The sequence below is a fragment of the Triturus cristatus genome, chromosome 9 (genome assembly GCF_964204655.1).
Source record: "Triturus cristatus chromosome 9, aTriCri1.1, whole genome shotgun sequence".
Taxonomy (NCBI): domain Eukaryota; kingdom Metazoa; phylum Chordata; class Amphibia; order Caudata; family Salamandridae; genus Triturus; species Triturus cristatus.
Window position 1 is genome coordinate 375,067,625 of NC_140592.1, and position 13,405 is coordinate 375,081,029.

General features: G+C 47.9%; 1 protein-coding gene across 2 annotated transcripts in view; it reads right to left on the reverse strand.

Annotated features, from left to right (window-relative positions):
- Positions 1 to 13,405, reverse strand: part of LOC146797980 (avidin-like) — a 122,991-nt gene that overhangs the window by 2,226 nt on the left and 107,360 nt on the right. For both annotated transcript variants that reach the window (XM_085625205.1, XM_085625204.1), the window contains one exon: positions 4,340 to 4,460. In XM_085625205.1, the coding sequence (XP_085481331.1) occupies positions 4,340 to 4,460 (121 nt within the window). The remainder of the gene's footprint in view (positions 1 to 4,339; positions 4,461 to 13,405) is intronic.

Here is a 13,405-nt window from a genome sequence, read left to right on the forward strand (position 1 = left end):
TTTCCACCCCTATCCATGTAGCACTTGCCCTCGTGTATTATATAAATATCCAAACTAAACTAAACTGAAAGTACAGACTCCTACTTCATGTTGCTGCTCTCAACCAAACCATGTGTTCACCTCCAGAGCTACAATAATCAAAGCTGGTGGCAGGTTCTCCAATAAATAGGACAACAACGGATGTGAAGCCCTGCTCCAACACTAAACCTCGAGCAAAGCTGAAGTGTTTTTCTCTGCCAAGAGACAAAAATTGTAGACAGAAGAGGTGATTCCCAGCATTTGTCTCAGCAGATCCAAGATGAAAGGCAAGATTCCGGGAGATTGTAAATTCCAGTAAATTCCTTGGTCCCAGATGTGTGGCCCATTTCAGAGATAAGTTTCCCTAAAGAAATGTTAGTTCATGCACACAAAACTGAGTGCCTCATTTATGAGGCCCCTTGTGCACTTATGCGCTGCCAGAACGTCCCGTTTTAGACGTTCCGGTGGTGCAATGTGCCACGGCATATTTACAAGGACACGTAAAGCTTTTCATGGCCTTGTAAATATGTACCGCTTTCATAAAGAACACTGCGTAAAAGGGGCGCTCCATCAGTGTTGCTGTGAGTGTGCCCACGCAACACCATGGAATCTGAAGCACTCCGAGATTTACGAAAAATCCTCAATCTGGGAATACGTCAGAATCTAACGCCACACCAGGGGTGGCGTAAGCGCGGCGCAACGAGGATTTTTTTTTTCATTTCTCCTAGTTTTTCCCGCTGGTGCGTCACTTTTTCCCATATTAAAAGTGGTGCACCAGCGGCACAAGGGGCTTGTAAATAAGCCCCTACGTATTTTTGGGGGAGCAGTGGGTCCATCATTAGGCAGCCTGATAGTCCGAGCAAGCAGCGCAAGAGTTGCACGCTCATTATCTGGTATTGACAAAATTCTAGATAATTTTGCATCAATATACTGCAATGTATAGCCGTGTGTATGAACCCTAAAGAGTCACCATAGTCATCAGATCAAACACAGCACCCTACCAAGGGGATGTGCTAGCAGCCAGAACTTGAGAGCCTGTCATGTCTGCACCATTGCAGATAGTAAGTGGTCATTCGTGAGTTGACTACCGCTCCTAGAAGTTACTGGAGGATTTAGCGGCAAGCTTTGAAAGGCGATACGAAGTTGGCAGGATGGGTAGCTGATAGTTGGGAAAGTGTAGAATATATAGGTTAGTGGCATTACATGCACCTGTTCCCAGTCCTGCTCCTCATCCCAAGGCTTAGTTGGAAGGTTGTGCTCTCAGAATTCGATTGCGCTTGTTCTAAAGTTTAGGGCGTGTACTCCTGGTGACCTGCTCTTACGGCGTTAGCTGTTTCAGCCTCTGCTTTTGTATTATCTATCTATTGGCCAAGCTGAGTTTTTTTGTGGGACGTAGTATCCTGGCCCCTGCCTAGAACAGATCCTCTACATTGATACTGAAGGTATGGGGATTTACTTAGTTCCATTTGTGGACTTTAGTCCAGTACCATCTAATGTCTTGTAGACACTTCACAGTACATACAAACAGGACAGTAAATATGAGGGAAGGAGGCTTGAGACAGCCTGGTAGTGGACAACTGGATAATAAGTGGCAGCAATGAATTTGATGTTGGGAAACGCCTTTAGAACGCGGACTGAGCCGCACGTGCCGTATCCCAGCAAGCCAATCAACGCTTGCCTAAACCACACATCTGCCTCAACCACGCACGTTAAGGCGGACAGCGGTCTTGATGTGCGGATGGGCAGGAAGAGGAACAGGAATGATCGGGACAGGAAACTCTGGACATGGCCAGGTAAGTGGGTTTGGGGCTGGGTTTTGGGGGGGGGTGGTAGTTTTTAGTGCTGGATTCTCTTTTAAGGCTCAGGCGGGGGCCTGGGGTCGGGTTAGTTTTTGCAGGCGTAGGGTTTTAAGTATCAGGAAGGGATAGTGTTAAGGGCTGGGTTTTAGGGCTCAGGGGAAGGGGCAGCTTTCAGGGGTGGGGGTCAGTTTTAGGGCTTAGGGCAGGAGGGCTGGGCTCTGGGTAGTTTTTGGCAGGGTTTTAGGCCTCTGGGCGCGGGGAGGGTAAGGGGTTGTTTCAAGGGCAGGAAGGGGTCAGTTTTAGGGTTCAGGGCACGGGCAGGTTATTTTAAGGGCAGGACGAATAGGTTTGAGGGCTCGGGCAGGGGGAGTAGGCGTAGTTTTAAGGGCAGGGCGAGGTCAGTTTGAGGGCTCAGAGCAGGGTGAGGTGTCAGGTTAGTTTTAAGGGCTGGGGCGAGGTGGATTTCAGGGCTGGGGTATTGGGTGTAAGGGTGCAGGGCGGGGGTTGGGATGTGCAATTTACCACGTATATCCCTTTAACAATCATGCCTTTACAGCTAAATTCTTTGTAAAGGCATGCGTGGTAAAGACACAGTCGTATTTCAGACCACGTCGTTTAGGCATGAGTGGTTTAGGCATGCATGGTTGTATCATACAATCGTTAATGTTAAATGGCACAGTCAGTTTGGCTGTTTGAGTGAAGGAAACAAGATTAAGGGGAAATGCTGAACGATTGGGGATGATGGTAAATTTGGGAGTTGTGTAGCATGTAATATGCCATTCTCGGCAGAATATCCTTGATGAGAGTCCGGCAGGGGCAATTTCGCTCGAATTCGGTGCCGGCTCCTCCCCTAAGGCGGAGGAGCATTGCTCCACTGCTATTTGAGCAGGGCAAAAAATAAACATAAAATGATAATAACCAGACGTTATTATCATTTTATTTTTCTGTGTGGGACTGGAGCCAGGTCGGGGAGGGCGAGGCTGAGCTTGCCAGAGCAGAGTGAGGCGTGGCTTGCACTCCCTAAGTGTGCATGACTGTTTGGCGGGCTCTCTTGGGTCAACAACTGGTCTCTAGTCATGCATTTGTATGGAGTTAGCCCAAACGTGTACTCCAATGTGGAGCTGACCCTGAGTTGGTGTTTGTCTTCAAGATCTGAATATCTGTTTGTACAGTACTCTGTTGCATTGTAGACCAGATACAGTTCTCTCTAAGGTAAGGCACTTTTCTCTGCTCTGTGAATTTGTTTTGTGCATCGTGATTACCTGTGGCACTATAGTGTCTCCCATGACATGTCCAGAAAACTCTGTTGCTCTTGTGAATGTCACTGTTGTTACATATCCTGAAGGTTGGTTTGTTGGTTACAAACCATAACTCGTAGCTCTGTGATCATGTGAATGTTCTTGCTTGGTACATATTTTCTTGAATCCATTTACTTTCTGTTGTTTGGGCTATCTGCCAAACATTTGGCACCAGACGTGTCTAGATAACTGATATACTCTTTATATCTTTGAATGTTATGTTTCCCTGCCTTCCAGAAGAAGTGAAACCCAGGGATAAGTTATGTGTCTTATTTCCTGCTGTACCAGGAGCGCTTTCTGTAAATACACATTTTCATACTGTGTTGTCATTGCACCACATGAGAATCACAGAGTGTTTTCTGGACCCCGATGACCATCATAGATGTACTGTGAATGTCCATGTACCATTTCTGATATTTTTGGGTTATTCCTTTGATTGCAAAAGTGTGAGCTACAATCTTATGAATGCAGCATGACTGCCACCTCCTACCAGGAGTGGCTCTCCACTCTAGCAGTGTATCCTTTGCTTATTGACAACATTGTGTGTTTTTATGGATTGCACTATTCCAATTCATCTGCTGCACTCACCTGCAGGCACACCGGCGGATAGGAGGTGAGACCTTTCCCTATATGGACAGACTCCCAAAAATAACATGTGAAGAAGCCTCCTAAAGTCTAGATATGGGTTAAATCAAGTCCTAATGTCAGAAAGAGGTTGTGCGTTTCAAGGTGAAGGAAGGATCTGTAATTGTGGTCTTAATATGAAGGGGATTTAATCCGCAACTTATTGGACTGCATGTGGTTTTCAGCTCAACGGAAGTCCTTTTTAAAACCTACTTTTATAAAATATTACATAAAGGATAGAGGACGAGCGTTGAAATTATTGGCGGTAATTAGATTTCTTTATGTGGCGTGTTCCATGGGTCGGTTTTTATTATCAGTTGATACGTTTTTACAGTTAAATTAAGAAAGCCTAATGGGATTATGGGAAGTCATTTGCTTGATTGTCACAGAGAATTTTAGAGAATGTAGGTTTTATTGACTGATGAATTCAGTTTTAAATGCATATTTATATTGTGTATTTTCGAATAAGCATTTTATCTTGTTTTCAGATTTCTTTTTTATTAAAAGACTAGGGTCTAAATACACCTATTTTTGATTGAATGTGTATCTGTCGCTAACATGGTGCTCTCGACTTCCTAATGAAAGGCTGACTCCACTCACCTTGAGGCTTTCCAGTCATCATTATACTTTTCAACATGGTCTCTGAGCAGCCACATGGTCTTCAGCACCTCTTTTCCATTCTGGTCCAAGAAGCACTGCCCTGCGAATGCTGTCGTTGTGGCTGCCAAAGGAAAGGAAACGGGTGCAGTTAGTCCTGATCTTTGTTACCTCTAGTAGACTTTAAATTTTATGCTAAGTATTTGTTTAGACTCTTCCTTGAGCTCGACATCACAATTCAGGCCCCAGAAAGGATTACTGCAAATAACTGAACCAGCACATCTAGACCCCTGATCCCATCCCCTGCATAGTCCTAGGCAGGGGCGGCTCCTCTACAAAGGCGGAGGAGCGTCGCCCCACTTTTCTGTGAGCAGGTCAAAAAGGAAAATATTAAATGATAGTAACTTACTGTTATTATCATTTTATTTTTCCATCGTTGCTGAGCTGGTTAGGGGCTGGGCTGTCACAGAGAAGCAGGAGGAGGAGTGGTGAGCACGCTCCTAATTGCGCATGACGGTTTGGCCGGCCATCTTGGGCAGGCCAAACTGTAATTTGCACTTGGCATGTTCTCCACCAGGCTGAAATGCACAGCCTGGGTGGAGAACCTGCCCATGCTCCTAGTCCCCATCTGAGCGCTGAACCACGGCTCTCAGACCGATCCCGATGCTGCTATCAGCCGAGTTGTGATTGGCTAGGGGAGTCTGGAAGCCTGGGCGTGTCCTGTTCCTGCCCTTGGATTCCAGGAAGTGGGTGAAGAGGACCAAGAGGCGGCGGCTGGCAGGCAAGTAAGTGATTTAAAATTTTTGTTTCTCATTCCCCCGCGACCCATCCCCCCCCACTTGCCGTTAAGTAGCAGCCAATATTGGTTCTAGTTCTTAGGCCTATGTATCAGTTTGTAATGCTGCTGCATGTTTGCACACTGCTTCTCTCTAGCCTTTTGACCTCATGATGCCACGGAAAATGTTTGCAATAGAATAAATAACCCTACGCTGATTGAAAGCCATCGCCAAATTAATGTTATCTCCTTGCATAGGGCTAAAACCATGATGGTCCCAAGGGCTTGCATCCATATGACGTAGAATTTGACAGTTGAGAGAATCCAGTTATTTGAAACAGGCTCATCTGTTTTCTAATGTATAACAGTTCCTTCTATACTTCACGAAGCTCTTAGAGACAATCCGAAATTTAGGCTTCCTGAACAGATATGATTTTGCATACCTACTGAATAAACCGTCTTCTGATGCAGGTTGCTGAGGGCCACATTTATCAAGGTCTTGTGTTATCCTTGAATCATGAAAGGTGACGCAAGAGCAACACAAGCCCTTGAGTGAGATTTACTACGTCATCCAGACCCATCTTGCATGGCTGTGCTTGGCATAGTAAATCTGGAGCAGCGGCGGCCGCTCTATTGGAGCGGAGGAGCGCTTCCCCCGCCACCACCAGCAAATAAAACTATAATAAAACGGGTTTTAACCTGTTTCATTATTGTTTTATTTTAATCCCCTGGAACAGCCCCCAGGACTCTAACGAGTCTTGGGGAGGGTCTGGGGAATGACACTGCTGGTGGGGGAGTGGGGGGGGGGGGAAGTCCCTTCACTGCGTATGAGGTTTTGAGGCGGCCCTATCAGGCCAGCCAAACCCCTCATGCGCAGTGAAGCTCTCTCCAGCCCCAGCTGCGTTGCTGAGGCTGGAGAGAGCAGGTACAGGCTCCCAGTCTGCCTGGGAGAGCACGTTGCCAGTGCTCAGGCCAATCCTGACTCTGCTTTCAAGCAGTGTCAGGATTGGCAGTCCGCATTCTGGGAGCCTGTGCCCAGAATGAGGAAGAGCGCAATGAGGCGGGAGACGGCGGCTGTGGCAGGGTTAAAATACGCTTTTTATTTTTTTATTTTTTTGACCCACACCTCCCTCCTCTGGCCCGCCTCACCACTTTGGCAGAGGATGGGCCGCTACTGATCTGGAGTAATGCAGGGCAGCACAAGCTGCTGCCTTATGTTACTCTGCCCTGCAAAGGCATTCCATGGGTGGTGTGTGGGTGTTCCCACGCATCCACCCATGGCTTTTGGCACATTCTCAGATTTGCTAAATTGTAGTAAACCTTGACATGCATTCGTATGAGCCACCTTCCCAGGGGAGGCGTAACGAGGGAAAATATGTTTAGATCTCCTCGTTGTTTCCTCTTTTTATGTGTGATGCTTTTTGCAGCACACATAGAAAGAGGAAAATGCCTCTGGGGATTTTTTTTGTATAGGAAGGTGTCCCATCCTGCACAAAACAATCCTGGCTGTAATGCCCAAACTTTTTCTCAGAAGCCCACTGCTGTCGCTGACGCGTATTGGAGTTGCCGAATACCAAGGCAGTGTCGTTTTGATTCCTCCTCATGCTCTTTCATCCGCTGTCAGACACTTTCTGCCCCCTTATTTCACTCTTGCAGGTTCTTTTTCGTTCCTGCTTTCCACCATCTCACTGTTTCTATGTCAAGCTCTTCCTCTTTCTTGTCCCCTTCGATTGCCTTTCTCTCTCTTGTTCAGGGTCAAAGCCTAATGATGGAAAAATAAAGTTCTTGTCCCCCAAAAAAGGGTGCTGGTGCAATGGCGTAACACAGGCCCCAACATCCCCCGCATTGCGGGGGGGGGGGCCGAGCTTCAAGGGGCCCCTCAGCACAGAAGTCGGGCCTGAGAGCTCCGGATTCAATCCGGAGAAGGGGCCCCTGCATGAACCTTGTATGGGGGCCCCCACAAGTTTTGTTCGCCAGTGTGCTGGTGGGCTCCACCTACAACTACCAACTCAAATTAAGCACCGCTGATGCTTCCTGTGACACTACCCCACCAGCAGGGACTGCTATAGATGCTGTCTTGAGTGTGCCATATGACTGTACTCTTTCTCTTTCACCGTTGAATTGCATCCTCTACTATCAAATCTGAACTGATAGCCTGAAACAGTGAGCTATTTTGAGAAGTGTTTTTCAAGGTGATTGTTTGATTGCAACTGACTATTGTTCACTTATCTAATAAAGACTCTGGGGCCGATTCCCAGAACTAATCTGAGACAAAATCCTAAATTTACTACTTTTGGTATTCACAGAAGACATTTAGTAGTAGTAAAGTTAGGATTTTGTCTTAAGTTTGACTTAAGACAGTCTTAAGACACACTTAAGACAGACTTAAGACAAACTTAAGACAGACTTAAGACAAACTTAAGACAGACTTAAGACAAACTTAAGACAAACTTAGGACAGACTTAGGACAGACTTAGGACAGACTTAATACAGACTTAAGACAGACTTAAGACAAAATCCTAACTTTACTACTACTAAATGCCTTCTGTGAATACCAAAAGTAGTAAGTTTAGGATTTTGTCTCAGATTACTTCTGTGAATCGGGCCCATTGGGCCTTATTTAGAGTTTGGCAGACAAGGTACTGTGTCAAAAACATGGATGGTGTCCCCTTCCACTGTACTGCAAGAACATTATAGCAAAAGTACTCTTAACATAGGAAACTGGACATCCACCACGCTTTGTCGGAATACGCTGTCCACCAAACTCCAAATAAGGACCTTCATTTTTGTAGTCCATGGTGTGTTTGGTCTTACTTTGGTTAGTTAATCAAATTCATGAAGCAAGTGTAATTATTAACCCACTGTGAGATTTGCAGCCAAAACCTAATGGGGTGTTATCGGCAGGCAAGAGAGTCTCTGCTTCAAAGCTAGTCATAGTAGCTGATATTAAAAGCCAACATGGGTCCAAGATGTACTCAATATTATTCAAATGCAAACACCTCTGCAAGGTGTGCCCGATATATCCATTGTTGTTACCGCAATAATCAACCCCCACGGCACCCTGGTACAATCTCAGGATGAGATCCTTCAGGCGTTCCATCAGCACTATTCGGCGGTCTACAGTAACCCCCGGTCATCGGGTCCAGAGGCGGTAGACCATTTCCTGGACCCTCTCCCCCTTCCCTGGATATCGGACGCAGATAAGTCAGACCTAGATGCAAAGATACGATCTTCGGAGATCACACACGCTATACAAGCCTTGGCCCGCAACAAGGCCCCCGGCTTGGATGGGTTCCCACTCGAGTACTACGCCACCTTTGCCCTCCAGCTGACCCCTCGCTTCTTGACAGTGCTGGACACAGCACTACAGATCGGAGAACTGCCCAGATCCATGAGAGAATCAGTGATCGTGACGTCCCCACCTTTTAGCCTCTTATCGGCCCATAACGCTCCTCACAGCCGATTGTAAAATCCTGGGGAAGGTCCTGGCGGACAGATACTCCCAAATCGTGCACCCGCTGGAGCATCCGGACCAGTGCGGATTCGTCCCGGGCAGGAATACCTCTCAGAATATACGCCGTCTTTTTCATATCCAGGATCAGATCGGCGATCGCTTTCCCCGGGCGGCGTGCCTGGTCTTGGACCTTGAGAAGGCTTTCGATACCCTAACATGGCAGTACCTGTTCCCGGTTCTTCGACGTGCTGGACTCGGCCCCAGGCTTATAGCCTATACCCGCCTACTATACACTAAGCTCACCTCCCGGGTCCGCATTGGACGCAACATCTCCCCGGAATTCGCCATATATAGGGGTACGCGGCAGGGTTGCCCCCTCTCACCCTTACTATTCGCGCTAGCCGTAGAACCTTTAGCCATTCGTCTTCGCCGAGAGGGGCAGGGTTGGGGTATCCCGCTAGCGGATGCCACCCATTGTGGATCGCTATACGCCGACGACCTTCTCCTTTATATACGGGACATTACAACCGATCTCACCCTACTCGGGACTGCCTTGACCGAGTTCGCCGCCGCATCGGGCCTGAGAGTGAACTGGGATAAATCCACAGTGTACCCCCTATGCCCGAACGCAGCCCCCCAGGAAGTCTGGATAGGTGACCAGAAAATAAGCTGGACGGCGGAGGCCCCCCGTTATCTGGGGATCCGCCTATACCATTCCCCCGCCAACATCTTCGCGGGTAACCACCGGAGGGTACTGGCCGGTATACGGTCCACCATCGGGTTCTGGCGGAACCTTCCACTGGCCCCAATCGGCCGTGTTGCTCTCGCAAAAATGATCCTAGTCCCACGGCTACTCTATTATTTTACCAACCTCCCGGTGATCCCTCCCAGATCCTTCTTTAAGGAGCTGGACTCGCTCCTCGGCTCCCTAATATGGGGTAAGGGACGACACAGGATCGCGCTGGCAAAATTGAAACTACCCACGACACAAGGGGGACTCAGTGCCCCATCCTTCGAGGCCTATTTTCTGGCGGCACAGCTTCAATGGCTTTCCTTTTGGACAGCTGATAGATACACGTCCGAAACATACACAGACACGGGCCGGGTGACGATGCCGGAGTTGCGGCGTCTGCTCCTACCGGGAGCACGACCCATCAGGACTTACCCCCTCCAGATGGAGGTAGCCCGGAAATGTATCCAACGCATACACCGCATGACCCCAGACAGACCTCCTTACACACCGCTATTGCCACTGGTAGGCTGGCCTAAAAATACCCAGTTCTTTACCCCTGCCATGCTTCAGGACTGGACGTCCAGAGATGCCACCGAAGCAGAAACATTATTCGAGGAGGGACAACTTAGACCATTTTAACAACTTGTTGATGACTACGACCTCCCCCCGGGTCAATTCCTACAGCACCGTCAACTCATCAGTCATTACCGACAATACTATGACCTCACACAAGGGGAGCCCCCCACACATCCGGTCCTACACATGATACTACGAATGGGAGCGGGACGGCATCTCACCACATGGTTATACAAATCATTCAGGCAGTTGACACCACCACTACTAGGGCGCCTGCGGGCCCGGTGGGAGGAGGAGGCTGGACGGGCATTTCACGATAACGAATGGGAGAGGGCACTCAAATTCCCCAAGAAAGTATCCAGGAATGCACGCTTTAAGAACATACAATACCACATACTACATAGGGCCTACTTAACACCAGCACACCTACAGCGTTTCTATCCTGATAAAACGTTTCTTTGCCCCCGCTGTCAGGCGCCAGTCGCAGACTTTCATCATATGTTCTGGGCCTGTCCGGGTATCCACGCCTTCTGGGAGTCTGTCCACATGACACTCCGAGATCTCACCGGCCTCACCCACCTAACCACATGGGAGGGTTGCGCGCTTGGCATAGTCGGTCGGAGGAAACGGTATAAAGTGCCCATACGCTTTGACTCCCTGGCTCACCTATTGGCTAAGCGCTGCATAGCCATGCATTGGCGCTCCCCTTCTAGCCCCCCGATTGCGGCATGGGTGGGAGCGGTGCTCAAATGGGCTGCAGCTGAAGAGGATGCAATACGAGAGGAGGAAGCGAAAGTCATCCGAAAAACCCCAATTTCCCTGGAATGGGCGCTGTTGCTACACCAAGTCAAACAGTCCCAGGCTCCTGCTGCATCGACCACGAACGTGACAACCCATGACGACCCACAGCTATCCACTGCGCGGGCCCACACAACTGGAGATCCCCCCCCTGAGGAGTAACGCCCTCCCTAGGGCTTGCTAGTATTCTGCCCTTCCCGCTAACCCGACCCACTCACCTATGCAGCGTGTCCGCCCGCGAATCCCCATCCTCCATAGTGAGATACAACTGCGCCCCCACTCAGAAACCAGAGGGACCACGTGTGCCCTAGACTGGCCGTACCACCTATAGCTCCATGACCCCCTTAGTTTGATTTCCCCCCCCCCCCCCCTTCCCTGGTTTATTACTTGGCAAACACCTGCTGTAGCATATACAGCACCCACAGGAACTCGACGTCATCACACAGATTATTACTGATACTAGCTGATTGGCTGTAATTGTACCTTGATACTGTGGGAAAATATATATCTGTAACAATTGTACTAATGAATGCCAATAAAAAGAAGTTGGAAAAATATCCATTGTTGTTAGCTATCAAATTTGAACACCTTTAGCATTTTTTTTTTACAAATAGTCCAATGAATAGATTTTGTTTTTTACTGAGAGAAGAAACAGCTCCTCTCTCCCTATGTGGACTCTTGCAGCTAATTTACCAATTATATGTTTATATGCCATATCATACTACATGCAAGTCATAATACTTGCAACCAGGCACTTCCGGTACAGGTAAAAGCGGTGGGGCGGTGAGGGGTGGGGGCTCGGAAAATAAAATAAATAAAACCACTTACCTTTGGCGATGCAGTGAGCGCTAGGTAAGTGTTTTTAAAAAAAAAAAATTATTTGACCTATCCCATCATCTGTCGACACCTCCCACCCCTCTAACCTGTACCAGTCGCCCTGCTTGCAATAACAAATGGCTGACGAGCTTCCCACTGTTTGAAGGGATTGAATGTAAGACCTCAGCAAGCCAGCTACAGATTTCTCCAGCCAGACTTATATACAAGTTAAAAGTTCTAGGGACATCCCCCAACCACAGAATACCAAAAGGGTTGAGAGAAGGCTGAAATGTGCCTAAATACTTACGAGTGACAGAGATGTCATCAATCAGAATCCTGCCATATGTTATGTTACTAGCATTTATACAGCGCTCATACACCAAGTCGGTTTCTTGGCGCTTATGCCCATAATTTAGACTGCATATTGAGTGTTTTCCCCTAATCTTTTTCACTGTAAGAATCTTCCGCTGATGCGATGGCGTGATTTGAAGGTCAACAATACATTCAGCACAAAATAACTTTGCAATCTTTGGGAATGAAGCATGGGAGTGTCCACAAATACTTGGAAAAACTTGGAGTCGGAATTAGTAAGATTTTGGGTCCAGGGTTTGCCACTTTTGTGGCGCAGTCCCGAAGCAAAATCCATGTTGGTACTTGCAATCAAAGTTTGTGTGTTTTTATGTGGGGTTTTAACACAAAAGTAAAGCAAGGAAGCACATAGCATTACCTTGTGCCAGGTAGGCATTACTTGGGTGGAGCATGGGTGTTCCTGGGGATCCACTCATGTATTTTAATGCAAAGCCATATTTACACAGAGTTATAAACATGGATTTGTGCAAAATGGTGCAACTACCCGAGGCTGGAATATAGAGGAGAAATATCTTTATTACTCCTCATTACTACTTCTTTCTCTGTGTGCTGCATCTGTGGCACACATACAAAGAGGAATAAGCCTCAAAGGAAACTATGTTGACCTTAATGCAAGCACCCTTCTGGCGTGGCACAGCGGTGCCAGCGTTGGTGCTAAGCAGCCCAAAGAGCAGTAGCGCAAGGAGAGAGCTGAACTGGACCATCTTTGTAAACAAGGTGCAGTTCTTGCAGCAGCGGCTTCTCCGCTATGGCGGAGAAGCGTAGCCCCCCCCCCCCTTCCAGCAGGGGAAATAAAATAAAAATAAAACGATATTAAACTGTGGTTCATTATCGTTTTATTTTGTATCCCGGAGTCTTGGGGCCGGGCAAGGGAGGATAGCAGGCACCCACGGGGAATGGTATGCACTGTTATCAGTGTGAATGACAGTTTGTCCGGCCGTCTCAGTCAGGCCAAATCGTCATGCGCACTGATAACAGTGCCTACCACTCCCCTTGGGTGCCTGGTGCCCACTTTGCATGTTCTCCACACAGGCTGCATTCCAGCCAGGATGGAAAACATGCTCAAGCTCCCAGTCCCTGGCTGAGCGATAAACCACAGCGATCAGACCAATCAAAACGCTGCACTTCAGTGTTGTGATTGGCTCAGGGGAGCCAGGGTGCCCCAAAGTTGGCTTAGAAAAGGCTTATTGTGGAAGAAGACCATCATAGACGCCCCTTTAATTAGGAACGGCTAACAATTTAAAACAAGCATTGTCAGATTCAGTAGGTTCTGCTTCGGGCAGAAACACCAGACATACAGGAAGACATGAACATTCAGAACAAATGACGTAACCATGCATGCAAACATACAGACATACACGTACACATAAATAACATAAACTCATGCTTGCTGCATACAGAGGCACACAGAGGCATGCATACTGCACACACACAGACAACATAGGTTCTGAGACGTACACACATTCACAAACAACAAACATACAGGCATACCTGCTCGCAAGAGTGGAGGGATACCCTTAGGTTGGTGAAGTAATGGAGTGGTGAGTA